Source organism: Xylocopa sonorina, unplaced genomic scaffold (genome assembly GCF_050948175.1).
Source record: "Xylocopa sonorina isolate GNS202 unplaced genomic scaffold, iyXylSono1_principal scaffold0030, whole genome shotgun sequence".
Lineage (NCBI taxonomy): Eukaryota > Metazoa > Arthropoda > Insecta > Hymenoptera > Apidae > Xylocopa > Xylocopa sonorina.
This window is the reverse complement of record NW_027490101.1, coordinates 1930260-1942921: the sequence shown is the minus strand read 5'-3', so window position 1 is coordinate 1942921 and position 12662 is coordinate 1930260. Positions and strand designations below refer to the sequence as shown.

General features: G+C 45.5%; 1 protein-coding gene across 1 annotated transcript; it reads left to right on the top strand.

Moving 5' to 3' along the window:
- The first annotated feature begins 6896 nt into the window (after window positions 1-6896).
- LOC143432142 (uncharacterized) lies at window positions 6897-12197 on the top strand. The gene is made up of 2 exons (XM_076908919.1): window positions 6897-8004; window positions 8359-12197. The coding sequence occupies exons 1-2, from the start codon at window positions 6897-6899 to the stop codon at window positions 12195-12197; spliced, it is 4947 nt and encodes a 1648-aa protein (XP_076765034.1).
- The last annotated feature ends 465 nt before the right edge of the window (window positions 12198-12662 follow it).

The following is a 12662-nucleotide window of genomic DNA, read 5'->3' as shown; positions in this document are numbered from 1 at the left end:
TGGACTGTTATGTATTGTTACGTCCGGCGTATCGCCTTCCACCCCCCGGCGCCTCCCGCAGCACGCACCAACCAATTACCTGCGTCTACCTGCATCCTACCGCACGGGCGAATCGCCCTTTGGCCGAGCTAAGGCAGCCGATCCGCTGCATCCGCCTAGGAGGTGGACGAACCGACCGCGCTATCGCGCGTATCCAGCACCATACGAGGCACCACCAGAGCAACGACCAGAATCTCCCGCCAGTATTCGCCCGTATTCACTCTTCTCATGCGTATACCGATAATACTCGAATCCTAGTTCTAAGTACACGACTCAAACATTGTAATACGAACAACACACACATATAATTTTAAGACCGTCGTACATATATATATTCTAATTCATAAGTAGCGACGCGCGCCCGTGCGCATTCGACGCTCGCGGCTCACGCGTAACGCGAGCGCTCCCACTCCGACCGGCTGCCCCACCGCGAGGCGCGCCCCACTCGAACTTTCGCCCCACCGCGAGGGCTCAGCGACTCGCGCGCCACGGGAACCGAGGAGGTCCCGTGCACGCGACAGGATCGTCAGTTCATACTCCGACACTCGTTCCGACTCGATCTCTCCGGGACTCCTTCCGAGTACCCGCGATTCCAATTACTTCTCCATGCCTTAGGGCTGTCTGCCACCTCTTCGAGGTGTTCTCTGTTTCTAGTTAATTTCAAGTTCTAGTTTATTAAGTACTTATATCTAGCTTAGGGAAAGTATCAGTGTAAGTCAGGTTTTATACTTAGAATATATCTTTATTTTTACCTACATTCAACTCTATTTTATTTCATTTATTCTCGCGTATCCATACAACCACATTCACTCTTTGAATCAGTACAGTTGCCTGGAAATTCTACTTGGTTAGAGAGGACCGCCGCTTAACCTTGTGGAACTACAGCTCCGTACTATTCGAAGTGACAGTCGATTTTCGTTCTGCTGGACCGACACGGATAGAGAGGACCGCCGCTTACCAACTCGAATCCAGTCAGTCGAAGGTCTCTTTTGAATGTGCCGCGCCGTTTCGAAACGAACGCGACGTGCGGGACGAAAGAATCAGCTTCGACGATTAGTGCGTGAATTCACCGACTCCAAGGCGAGTCAGGACTACCACTTCCGCATGACTGTTGCGCCGACAGCTCGCATCCAGTCTCTTCACCCTCCGGCCAGTTCTTCCAAGCGGGATCAGCATTCCTGCCAAGGCCAGTGGAGCCTCATTCCTCTGACGTTTCCGTTCCGCAGCTTCTACGCAGCTACCATTCCGGAAGGCGATCCCAGGAAACAGCGATACCTGGAACAGAAATATTAATTCAACCGAGAGCTCAAGACGACGAAAGGTAAGAGAATCTACATACTAAATCCCGTCCGCGTGTGCTTATAGTGTTCGCGTCCCATTAAAGGAACCACGGCACCCATCACAATCGAGTGATCGGTTCCGCGTTTCGGCTACGTGTCGTCCGTCTCCCACACGAGAAATTCTCTCGGGCCAGGACGTGACAGTTTCATGATAAGATATAATATTCATTACGAAGTGACACTTATACCTCGCATACATTTCAAATGAATGTAAATGCGACACTTCATTGCTAGGAAATAGCGTTTGCAGATGTCTACGTATCGAAACAATAGAGATTTAATGCTCCTTAAATCGCGATATCGCATCTCATTTCTATGTTTCATCATAAGATATAATATTCAGTGTGGAGTGTTATGTATTCCACATATTCTCTTGAAAGGAATGTAAATACGACACTTCCTTGCTAGGAAATTGGTTCTGCAGATGTCTACGTATCGTAGCAATAGAGTTGTAATGCTTCTTAAAACGCGATATAGCATCTCATTTCTATGTTTCATGATAAGATATAATATTCAATGCGAAGTGTCATGTATTCCTCGCATACACATCAAATGAATGTTAATGCGACACTTCCTTGCTAGGAAATAGCGTTGGCAGATGTCTACGTATCGAAGCAATTGAGTTCTAATGCTTCCTAAAACGAGATATCGAATCTCATTTCAATGTTTCATGATAAGATATAATATTAAATGTGCAGTGTTATGTATACCTCGTATTCACTTGAAAAGAATGTAAATGCGAAACTTCCTTGCTATTAAATAGCGTTTGCAGATGTCTACGTATCGAAGCAATAGATTTGTAATGCCTCTTAAATCGCGATATCGCATTTCACTTCTATGTTTCGTGATAAGGTATAATATTCATCGTGGAGTGTTATGTATACCTCGTACTCACCTCAAAAGAATGTAAATGCGACACTCCCTTGCTAGGAAGTTGCGTTTGCAGGTGTCTACGTATCGAAGCAATAGAGTTCTAACGCTTCTTAAAACGCGATATCGCATCTCATTTCTATGTCTCATGATAAGATATAATATTCACTGCGAAGTGTTATGTTTTCCTTGTCTACACTTCAAATGAGTCTAAATGCGACACTTCCTTGCTAGGAAATAGCGTTGGCAGATGCCTACATATTGAAGCAATAAAGTTCTAATGCATCTTCAATCGCGATATCGCATCTCATTTCCATGTTTCATGTTAATATATAATATCCATTGTGCAATGATATGTACACCTCGCATTCACTTTAAAAGAATGTAAATGCGACAGGTCCTTGCTAGGAAATAGCGTTTGCAGATGTCTACGTATCGTAGCAATAGAGATCTAAAGCTTCTTAAAACGCGATATCACATCACATTTCTATGTTTCATGATAAGATATAATATTCATTGCGAAGTTTCACGTATTCCTCGCATACACTTCAAATGAATGTAAATGCGACACTTCCTTGCTGGCAAATGTCGCTTGCAGATGTCTCCGTATCGAAGCATTAGAGTTCTAATGCTTCCTAAATCGCGTTATCGCATATCATTTCTATGTTTCGTGATAAGGTATAATATTCATTGTGAAGTTTTATGTATACACCCTATTCACTTCAAAAGAATATAAATGCGTCACTTCCTTGCTATTATATAGCGTTTGCAGATGTCTACGTACCGTAGCAACAGTGTTCTAATGCTTTTTAAATCGCGATATCGCATCTCATTTCTATTGTTCATGATAAGATATAATATTCATTGCGAAGTGTCACGTATACCTCGAATTCACGTAAAAAGAATGTAAATGCGACACTTCCTTGCTAGGAAATGGAGTTTGCAGATGTCTACGTATCGAAGCAACTGAGTATTAATGCTTCTTAAAACGCGAAATCGCATACCATTTCTATGTTTCGTTATAAGATATAATATTCATTGTGGAGTGCTATGTATACCTTGCATTCGCTTCAAAAGAATGTAAATGCGACACTTCCTTGCTAGGAAATAGCGTTTGCAGATGTCTACGTATCGACGCAATCGTGTTCTAATGCTTCTTAAAACGAGATATCGCATCTCATTTCTATGTTTCATAATAAGATATAATATTCATAGCGAAGTGACATGTATACCTCGCATACACATCAAATGAATGTAACAGCGACACTTCCTTGCTAGGAAATAGTGTGTTCAGATGTCTACGGATCGTGGCAATAGAGTTCTAATGCTTCTTAGATCGCGATATCGCATCTCATTTCTACGTTTCATGATAAGATATGATATTCATTGTGGAGTGTTACGTTTATCTCGTATGCACCTCAACAGAATGTAAAGGCGACACTTCCTTGCTAGGCAGTAGCGTTTGCAGATGTCTACGTATCGTAGCTATTCAGTTCTGATGCCTCTTAAATAGCGATCTCCCATCTCATTTCTATGTTTCGTGATAAGCTATAATATTCATTGCGCAGTGTCATGTATACATCGTATTCACTTCAAAAGAATGTAAATGCGACACTTCCTTGCTAGGAAATACCGATTGCAGATGTCTACGTATCGTAGCTATAGAGTTCTGATACGTCTTACATCGCGATATCGCATCCCATTCCTATGTTTCGTGATAACGAATAATATTCATTGCGAAGTGTCATGGACACCTCGTATTCACTTCAAAAGAATGTAATGCGACACTTCCTTGCTAGCAAATAGCGTTAGCAGATGTCTACGTATCGAAGCATTAGAATTCTAATGCTTCTTAAAACGGGATACGGCATCTCATTTCTATGTTTCATGATAAGGTATAATATTCATTGCGAAGTGTTATGTATTCCCCATCTACACTTCAAATGAATGTAAATGCGACACATCCTTTCTACGAAATAGCGTCTCCAGATGTCTACGTATCGAAGCAATAGAGTGCTAATGCTTCTTAAAACGTGATATCGCATCTCATTTCTATGCTTCACGATAAGATATAATATTCATTGCAAAGTTTTATGTATACCTCGTATACACTTCAAAAGAATGTAAATGCGACACTTCATTGCTAGGATATAGCGTTTGCAGATGTCTACGTATCAAAGCAATAGAGTTCTAATGCATCTTAAAACGAGATATCGCATCACATTTCTATGTTTCATGATAGGATATAATATTCATCGCGAAGTATCACTTACACCTCGCAAACACTTCAAATGAATGTAAATGCAGCACTTCCTACCTAGGAAATAGCGTTTGCAGATGTCTACGTATGATAGCAATAGAGTTCTAATGCTTCTCAAAACGCGATATTGCACCTCACTTCCATGCTTCACGATAAGATATAATATTCATTGCGAAGTGTTATGTATACCGCGCATACACTTCAAACGAATGTAAATGCGACACTTCCTTGCTAGAAAATAGAGTTTGCTGATGCTTACGTATAGTAGCAATAGAGTTCTAATGCTATTTAAATCGCGATATCGCATCTCATTTCTAAGTTTCATGATTAGATATAATACTCATTGTGGAGTGTCATGTATATCTCGTATTCACATCAAAAGAATGTAAATGCGACACTTCCTTGCTAGGAAATAGTGTTTACAGATGTTTACGTATCATAAAAATAATGTACTAATGCTTCTCAAAACGCTATATCGCATCTCATTTCTAAGTTTCATGATAAGATATAATATTCATTGCGAAGTGTCATGAATACCTCGCATACACTTCAAGTGAATGTAAATGCGACTCTTCCTTGATAGGAAATAGCGTCTGCAGATGTGTACGTATCGTAGCAATGGATTTCTAATGGTTCTTATAACGGGATATCGAATCTCACTTCTATGTTTCATGATACGATATAATATTCATTGTGGAGTGTCATGTATACCTTGTATTGCTTTCAAAAGAATGTAAATGCGACACTTCCTTCCTAGGAAGTAGAGTTTTCAGATGTCCACGTATCGAAGCAATAGTGTTCTAATGCTTCTTAAATCGCGATATCGCATCTCATTTCTATGTTTCATGATAAGTTATAATATTTGTTCCGTGGCACACCCACGGGTCTTAGGCTATTTTCCAAACCCCTCTTCTCTGGCCCATCAGCTCCGTCTGTCATGCATGTTTCCAATCTGCCATTGTCGACCACGGGCATAAATTCTACCCAAGAGTTCGGCAGGGACCTCAGTCCCCATCTGGAAATGCCAACTAGCGTTCTGGCATCTACAAACCTCAATGACTACCTTCGAAAGGCAGTTCATTTATGCTAACATTCATTGTCTGACTTTGAATTTATGGCCGCAACAGACGAAGGCCCACTTAGTCCGCATTCGGACTATAAACAGAAACTCCAAACTCCGAAGAAACCAGACTGCGCCCCTTGACAATGTCATTTTGTCGACACATGCCTGACAGGACGTAGAATTTATGGCCACCTTCTCCGTCTTGGAGCACACCTCCCAAAAGACCACGGACATTCCTTATAGGTTACTGTCCGCAATAGCCACCCCCTAACAGGACTCACATAGTCCAATTAGAAGAAAGATCTTCCCTCTCCAAGATTAGAAGCTTGCGAGATTTTCCAAATGAAATCAGTTGAACTTCAGCATCGCGCCTGAACGTTCATCTTCGAACCGAACCTTCCTTCAAACGAACCATCCACCAACTTATCATTAGCGATCGGCAGAAAACCTAGTCGAGGAGGAAGGCACTATCCAGGAGTCGGGCTCTTTCAGCTTGATTGTCTTGCTACAGCACACAATCCCTGAAAACCCACCCCAAAACCAGAATTGATCCCCACAGTGGACAATCTCTGGGTCAGCGTTAGTCTCTCGAATACGGCCGTCTGACATTATCGCCATGCCGTGAGAGCAGGAGTTACTCCTCACGAGACGTGTGGCAAGTACGGTCGGAAGCCCTGCCTTCACCACCAACGACCTGAGCCCCTCAGCCGCGCCAAAGAGCACCGCTTGCAGTGGACCGACTAGAATTTTCATCCAATCGCTTATTTTACACATCGGTCTCAACAGTCGGAGGCACCGAGCAGAGCCTTACAACCTCTGTTGGCCAGTTTACCTGGTCGCTGTTGAACCTCAATAAAACACCAGTTACTACCATCTATCCATCATCAGGTTCAGGCCTGAAACCCTCATAACACTCCTATCTCCGTAAAAAGACGTAGGAGCGCCCGTGACAAAACAGTCGGAGGCACCGAGCAGAGCCTTACAACCTCTGCTGGCCAGTTCTCTGGCCGCTGTTGAATCACGAGCTTCGCGTAACGACTAACGCGAAACATTTTTGGTCCTTCGAGCCGGATTCTCAGCGACCTACGGGTTAAGTACAGTGCGAAATATCGAGTGAAGGTGCATGTGCATTTGGATTTACAGTGCAATCTGGATTAAACTTGTGTGTGACAGCCGCATCCGTGATTCAACATCACATCAAGACTAAGGCAGCACGCCAAGGACAGAGAGCAGCATACGATAATTCACCACCACGAGAATACGTCCACCAAGGTAAGCTCGTTTTGTGTTCGCCAAGTCCACTTCTCGATCAGCCAATATCACAATGGCAAAATCATCCGAAGGCTCCTCTAGCCATTCCGCTCCACACGGCACCAGCCTCAGTACCTTGCGACGTAAACGCGGCAACATAGTAGGGCACATCACCGCGTTCTCGAAATTATTAGACAACGCGAAACAGTCCGATCGCCGCGATCTAGGTCTAATTCGGGCACACTTAGATAGCCTACACCAAATCTGGGATCGCTTCGACGCGATCCAACTTGAAATCGAAGAAGCCGATAGTGGCGAGGAACCGCGTCGCTTCGAGATTCACGGAGATTACATGACGGTGGTCGCACGAGCGAACGCACTCATCGAGGGAGACCGTCCAAGAGCTCCGCTACGGCACCATCCTTCGAACTCCTCCACGGCCACCACCGCTGCGCCGATGGCTATCAAACTCCCCGAGATGCGTTTACCGACTTTCGACGGAACAATCGAAAACTGGACATCATACTTCGAGGCCTTCTCATCGATGATTGACGAAAACGATGACTTATCACCAGTACAGAAATTTCAATATCTACGGTCCACACTCACCGGCCGGGCAGCCGCCTGTATCGAATCATTAAGCATTACCGAGTCAGGCTACGCGGATGCAATAGAACTGCTCAAAGAAAAGTTCTATTGCAGACGCAAAATTCTGCTAAAACATTGTCACGCGATCCATAACATAGCTCCTCTGGCACGGGATACGCCAGAAGCCTTAGGCAACCTCGTCGACACCGTGCGTCAACACCTACGTTCACTGAAGAATCTGGGGGTCGACATTTCGTCCTGGGACAGCATGATCATCTCTCTCATATTGGCAAAGATCAGTACCGACACAGCGTGGCATTGGGAGCTTTCTTTAAAAGACAAGCAAATGCCGGCGTACTCCCATTTGCTCGACTTTTTAGAAAAAAGGGCAAACTGCAGACCTGCGAGCCATAAACCACCTGTTCAGCCAATAGGACACTCCAGCCGCGGCACATCAGGAAGGGTTAACAACAACAAGCGCGGTCTACAAGGCCATGCATTCGTAACCTCGACCCATCACGAGGAAACACATACTTCCCGCGAACAAATCAGGGGAAGCGGAACACCCACGACTTCAAGGTGTCCATTCTGCCGTAATCTGCACGGAATATGGCAATGTCAAAGGTTTCGTACCCTGTCAGTGGAAGGTCGCGTGAAGGCAATAAAGGGGGCCGCATTGTGCACGAATTGTCTGGGGCCCGGTCACCAGTCAGATACGTGCAATAGAGGAACATGCCGCAGATGCAATCGGCACCATCACACACTATTACATCAAGAAAAACAGGTTCATGATCGGGCAACCACTTCTGCAGCGAAACGACCCAGAATTTCACCAGCCCCGCAAGTGGAAAATGACAAATGACAATCAATACCTGGAGCCCCCAATTACCAGAGTCGGGTCAACGCATTTGTGGTCGACTCAATTAAAAATGAACTCCTTGTAACAGCACAGGTCCACATTCTCGACAAGGATCTTCAACCCGTCAATTGCCGGACCTTAGTCGACACAGGTGCCACCACCAACTTCATAACAGAGGACCTAGTAAAACGGCTAGGCATCCCAACGAAGGGTTGCCACGTGCCAGTGGGGGCTCTCAACCAATTGTCTACGGTGGCCAGACACACCGCCACAGCGACCATCCGATCCAAATTCAATAGCTACGAACGGACGTTAACATTTTTGACAATACCTAAAATATCATCATTAATTCCGGACCAACCCATCGACCGATCATTAATAAATATTCCAAGGAACATCAAATTAGCAGACCCAGAATTCCATCGACCAGCACCGATCGACATATTACTAGGATCTGGAACCACCTTGTCACTCATCACCGTCGGACAAATCAATCTGTCCACTCCCACCGAACCCAACCTATACTTGCAAAAAACGATGTTCGGATGGGTCATCGGGGGGAGCGCGCCAACCACATCACCGATACACGACATTTCATGCCACACAACTAACGCGCTCCAGTTCGACCTGACACGATTTTGGGAAGTCGAAGAAGGTCCTCAAGTTCGACACCTTTCGAATTCCGACCATTTATGCGAAACGCACTTCAAAGAACACGTCACACGCAACGCTGAAGGCCGATACATCGTCGCACTCCCTTTTAATGACAAACAAGCACGTTTAGGAGAATCAAAGGTAAGGGCTCTACGACGACTAGAATCGCTCGAACGAAAATTGCAACGCAATCCCACGTTAAAACAAGAATACCACGCAGTCATACAGGAGTATCTCCAACTTGGACACATGACCCAAATCTCACAGAATGAAGAAGAACACAATGGGTATTACCTGCCGCATCATGGGGTGACCAAAGTCACGAGCGAGACTACGAAACTTCGAGTGGTATTCGATGGCTCCGCAGAAACAAGCACCGGCGTTTCATTAAATGACGCTCTTCACACCGGACCGAAGATTCAAGACGATCTATTATACATTTTACTCCGATTCCGCATCCATCAGTACGTAATAACCGGCGACATCGAAAAGATGTACCGACAGTTCCTCATCCGCAAGGAAGATAGAAAATACCAACGCATTTTGTGGCGTGATGATACCGGTCGAGTCCAAACATATGAATTACAAACAGTGACGTTTGGACTATCCGCCGCACCATACCTAGCAATCCGCTGCCTCACTCAACTCGCGCAAGACGAAGGGCATCGCTTTCCGCTTGCGGCCACAGCCTTACTCCGAGATTTCTATGTAGACGACGCATTAACCGGAGCTCCAACTCTAGAGGAAGCACTAAAGGTACGCAAGCAATTGACCGAATTATTGAACTCATCGGGATTGAACATCCGACAATGGGCAGCCAACGACAGGACTTTACTGGATGGATTGCCAGAACAATCCATCAACAAACGACTTCATCTCGGGGAATCATCAACATTAAAAACTCTGGGAATCGTCTGGAACTCTTCTGCTGACACCATCTCCTACGAGGTCCAAACGCGACCCAATGCTTCAAAGGTTACCAAACGATTCATCACGTCAGAAATCGCTAAAATTTACGACCCATTGGGACTCCTGGGACCAGTTATAATTCTCGCCAAAATGCTGTTGCAGAAGATTTGGACAATTAAGATTGACTGGGACGAATCGCTTCCCATGGATCTTCACACGGAGTGGAACCAATACTATAAACAACTTCCGTTACTCAACAAACTCGTTTTCCAGCGGCGAACAGTCTCGCGGTCACCAACAACCATAGAAATACACGGATTCTGCGACGCAAGCGAAAAGGCTTATGGAGCATGTCTCTACGTGCGCACGATAGACGAGTACGGTCACATACACGTACAGCTTCTCGTAGCAAAATCAAGGGTGGCACCGTTAAAAACACAATCTATACCACGACTTGAATTGTGCGGAGCTCTACTTTTAACATCCTTACTGACAACGACGAAAGAGGCACTGCATATTAAAATTCATCGTACCTTCATGTGGACAGATTCTACGATCGTATTACATTGGATACGAACCTCTCCGCATCTTCTCAAAACATTTGTCGCCAATAGAGTATCCGAGATCCAGTCTAGAACGGATACTGCTGACTGGAGACATATCTCAACCTCCGAAAACCCAGCGGATCTGATTTCACGAGGACAACAACCGCAAGAATTCATTCAACCATCTATTTGGCAATTTGGACCAACATGGTTGAGTCGAGAAGAATCCTCGTGGCCAAAGGAACAACTCGAACCTTGCGTTATCATACCGGAACAAAAGACAGCAACCTGTCTGAATCTATCCACGATCGACGCCAATATCCTCGACAAATTTTCCTCTTGGCACAAGATGCAACGCGTCGCTGCACGCTGCCTTCGGTGGAAAAGGAACAATCAGGAAAAGGGGGGCCTCACGGCGGACGAACTCGCCAGGGCCCACGACGCACTCATCAAGCTCCTCCAACGAACTCATTTCAGAACGGAACTACACAAACTGAAAAATAATCAGCGAGACGTGGGAGGTAAATTCCAACGTTTGGCCATTTTTCTCGACAAGGATGGGATTCTCCGAGTCGGGGGCCGATTAAGACATTCGCCGATACCATTTTCGCAACGACACCCCATACTTCTTCCCAAGGCACACGTAACCACCTTGATTATTCAAGCTGAACATCACACTCATTTACACGCCGGTGTCCAGAACACGTTGTATGCCGTGAGGCGCCGGTATTGGCCGATCGACGGGCGAAGTCAGGTATGGAAGGCCTTAAGGAACTGCATCCCTTGTATTCGAGCACGACCACCAGCAGTGAACTACACTATGGGAGATCTACCCGAAGCCAGAGTCACGGAATCACGGCCCTTTACGCACGTCGGCATCGACTATTGCGGTCCGTTCTTTATTAAAGAGCGGAAACATCGAAGCCGCAATCAACACAAGGCTTATGTCGCGGTCTTCGTATGTCTCGCGGTTAAAGCCGTTCACTTGGAGCTGGTGAGTGATCTCACAAGTGAAGGCTTCATCGCCGCACTTAAACGATTTATCGCGCGACGGGGACTATGCAAGGCAATATACTCTGACAACGGAAGGAATTTCGTAGGGGCAGATAACGAATTGCAAGAACTCATCAAATCCAACGATTACAATCAGCAGCTGGGAAATTATCTGGAAAATAGAGCAATCAAATGGAACTCCATTCCTCCACGCACTCCGCATTTCGGAGGCCTATGGGAAGCTGCGGTAAAATCGTTCAAGCACCATTTAACACGCGTCGCGGGTACTGAGCCGTTCACATTCGAAAACTTTAACACATTAATAATAGAAATTGAGGCGGTTCTCAATTCCCGCCCACTAACACCTATCTCATCAGACCCTAATGATCTGATCGTTTTAACTCCTGGACATTTCCTCATTGGCGAATCACTTACGAGCTTACGAGAGCGAAATTTCGTGGATGTTCCCACGAATCGTTTGTCAGCGTGGCAACATATACAAAAATTGAAACAACATTTTTGGAAACGCTGGCACCTCGAGTACCTAAACGAGCTAACCAAACGAAGCAAATGGAAGAACGGGACCCACTCAATCAAGGAGGGTACTATCGTGCTCCTCAGGGAGGATAACGTTCCTCCGATGCAGTGGATCTTGGGCAGGGTGCTCAAGGCTCATCCCGGTTCCGACGGTGTTGTGCGCGTTGTGACGGTCAAAACTTCCACGAGTGTGCTCAATCGGAGTGTGAAGGGACTCGCACCTCTATTATATCAACCAGGCGAGGAGGATGACCTGGCGACATCAGTCTCCACCAGGGAAGCCTGTTAATCTTGACCATTTAATGTATCTCAAAGAACGCCGTTCGGTGAGTACTTAGCACCATTTCTATCATCACTACCGAACTCATACTGGACACCAAGATAATCTAGCTTGACGTACTACATACGTCTGATATCTATAACTTAATTGATCGGAGTCCTCTCAACGGGGGGAGGATGTTCCGTGGCACACCCACGGGTCTTAGGCTATTTTCCAAACCCCTCTTCTCTGGCCCATCAGCTCCGTCTGTCATGCATGTTTCCAATCTGCCATTGTCGACCACGGGCATAAATTCTACCCAAGAGTTCGGCAGGGACCTCAGTCCCCATCTGGAAATGCCAACTAGCGTTCTGGCATCTACAAACCTCAATGACTACCTTCGAAAGGCAGTTCATTTATGCTAACATTCATTGTCTGACTTTGAATTTATGGCCGCAACAGACGAAGGCCCACTTAGTCCGCATTCGGACTATA

Bases quoted from the DNA above. Each gene is read 5' to 3' on its own strand.
- LOC143432142 (XM_076908919.1), top strand. From the start codon at position 6,897: ATGGCAAAATCATCCGAAGGCTCCTCTAGCCATTCCGCTCCACACGGC. The intron at 8,005-8,358 runs GTAATCTGCACG...TCCTTGTAACAG, and splicing joins TTCAAGGTGTCCATTCTGCC to CACAGGTCCACATTCTCGAC.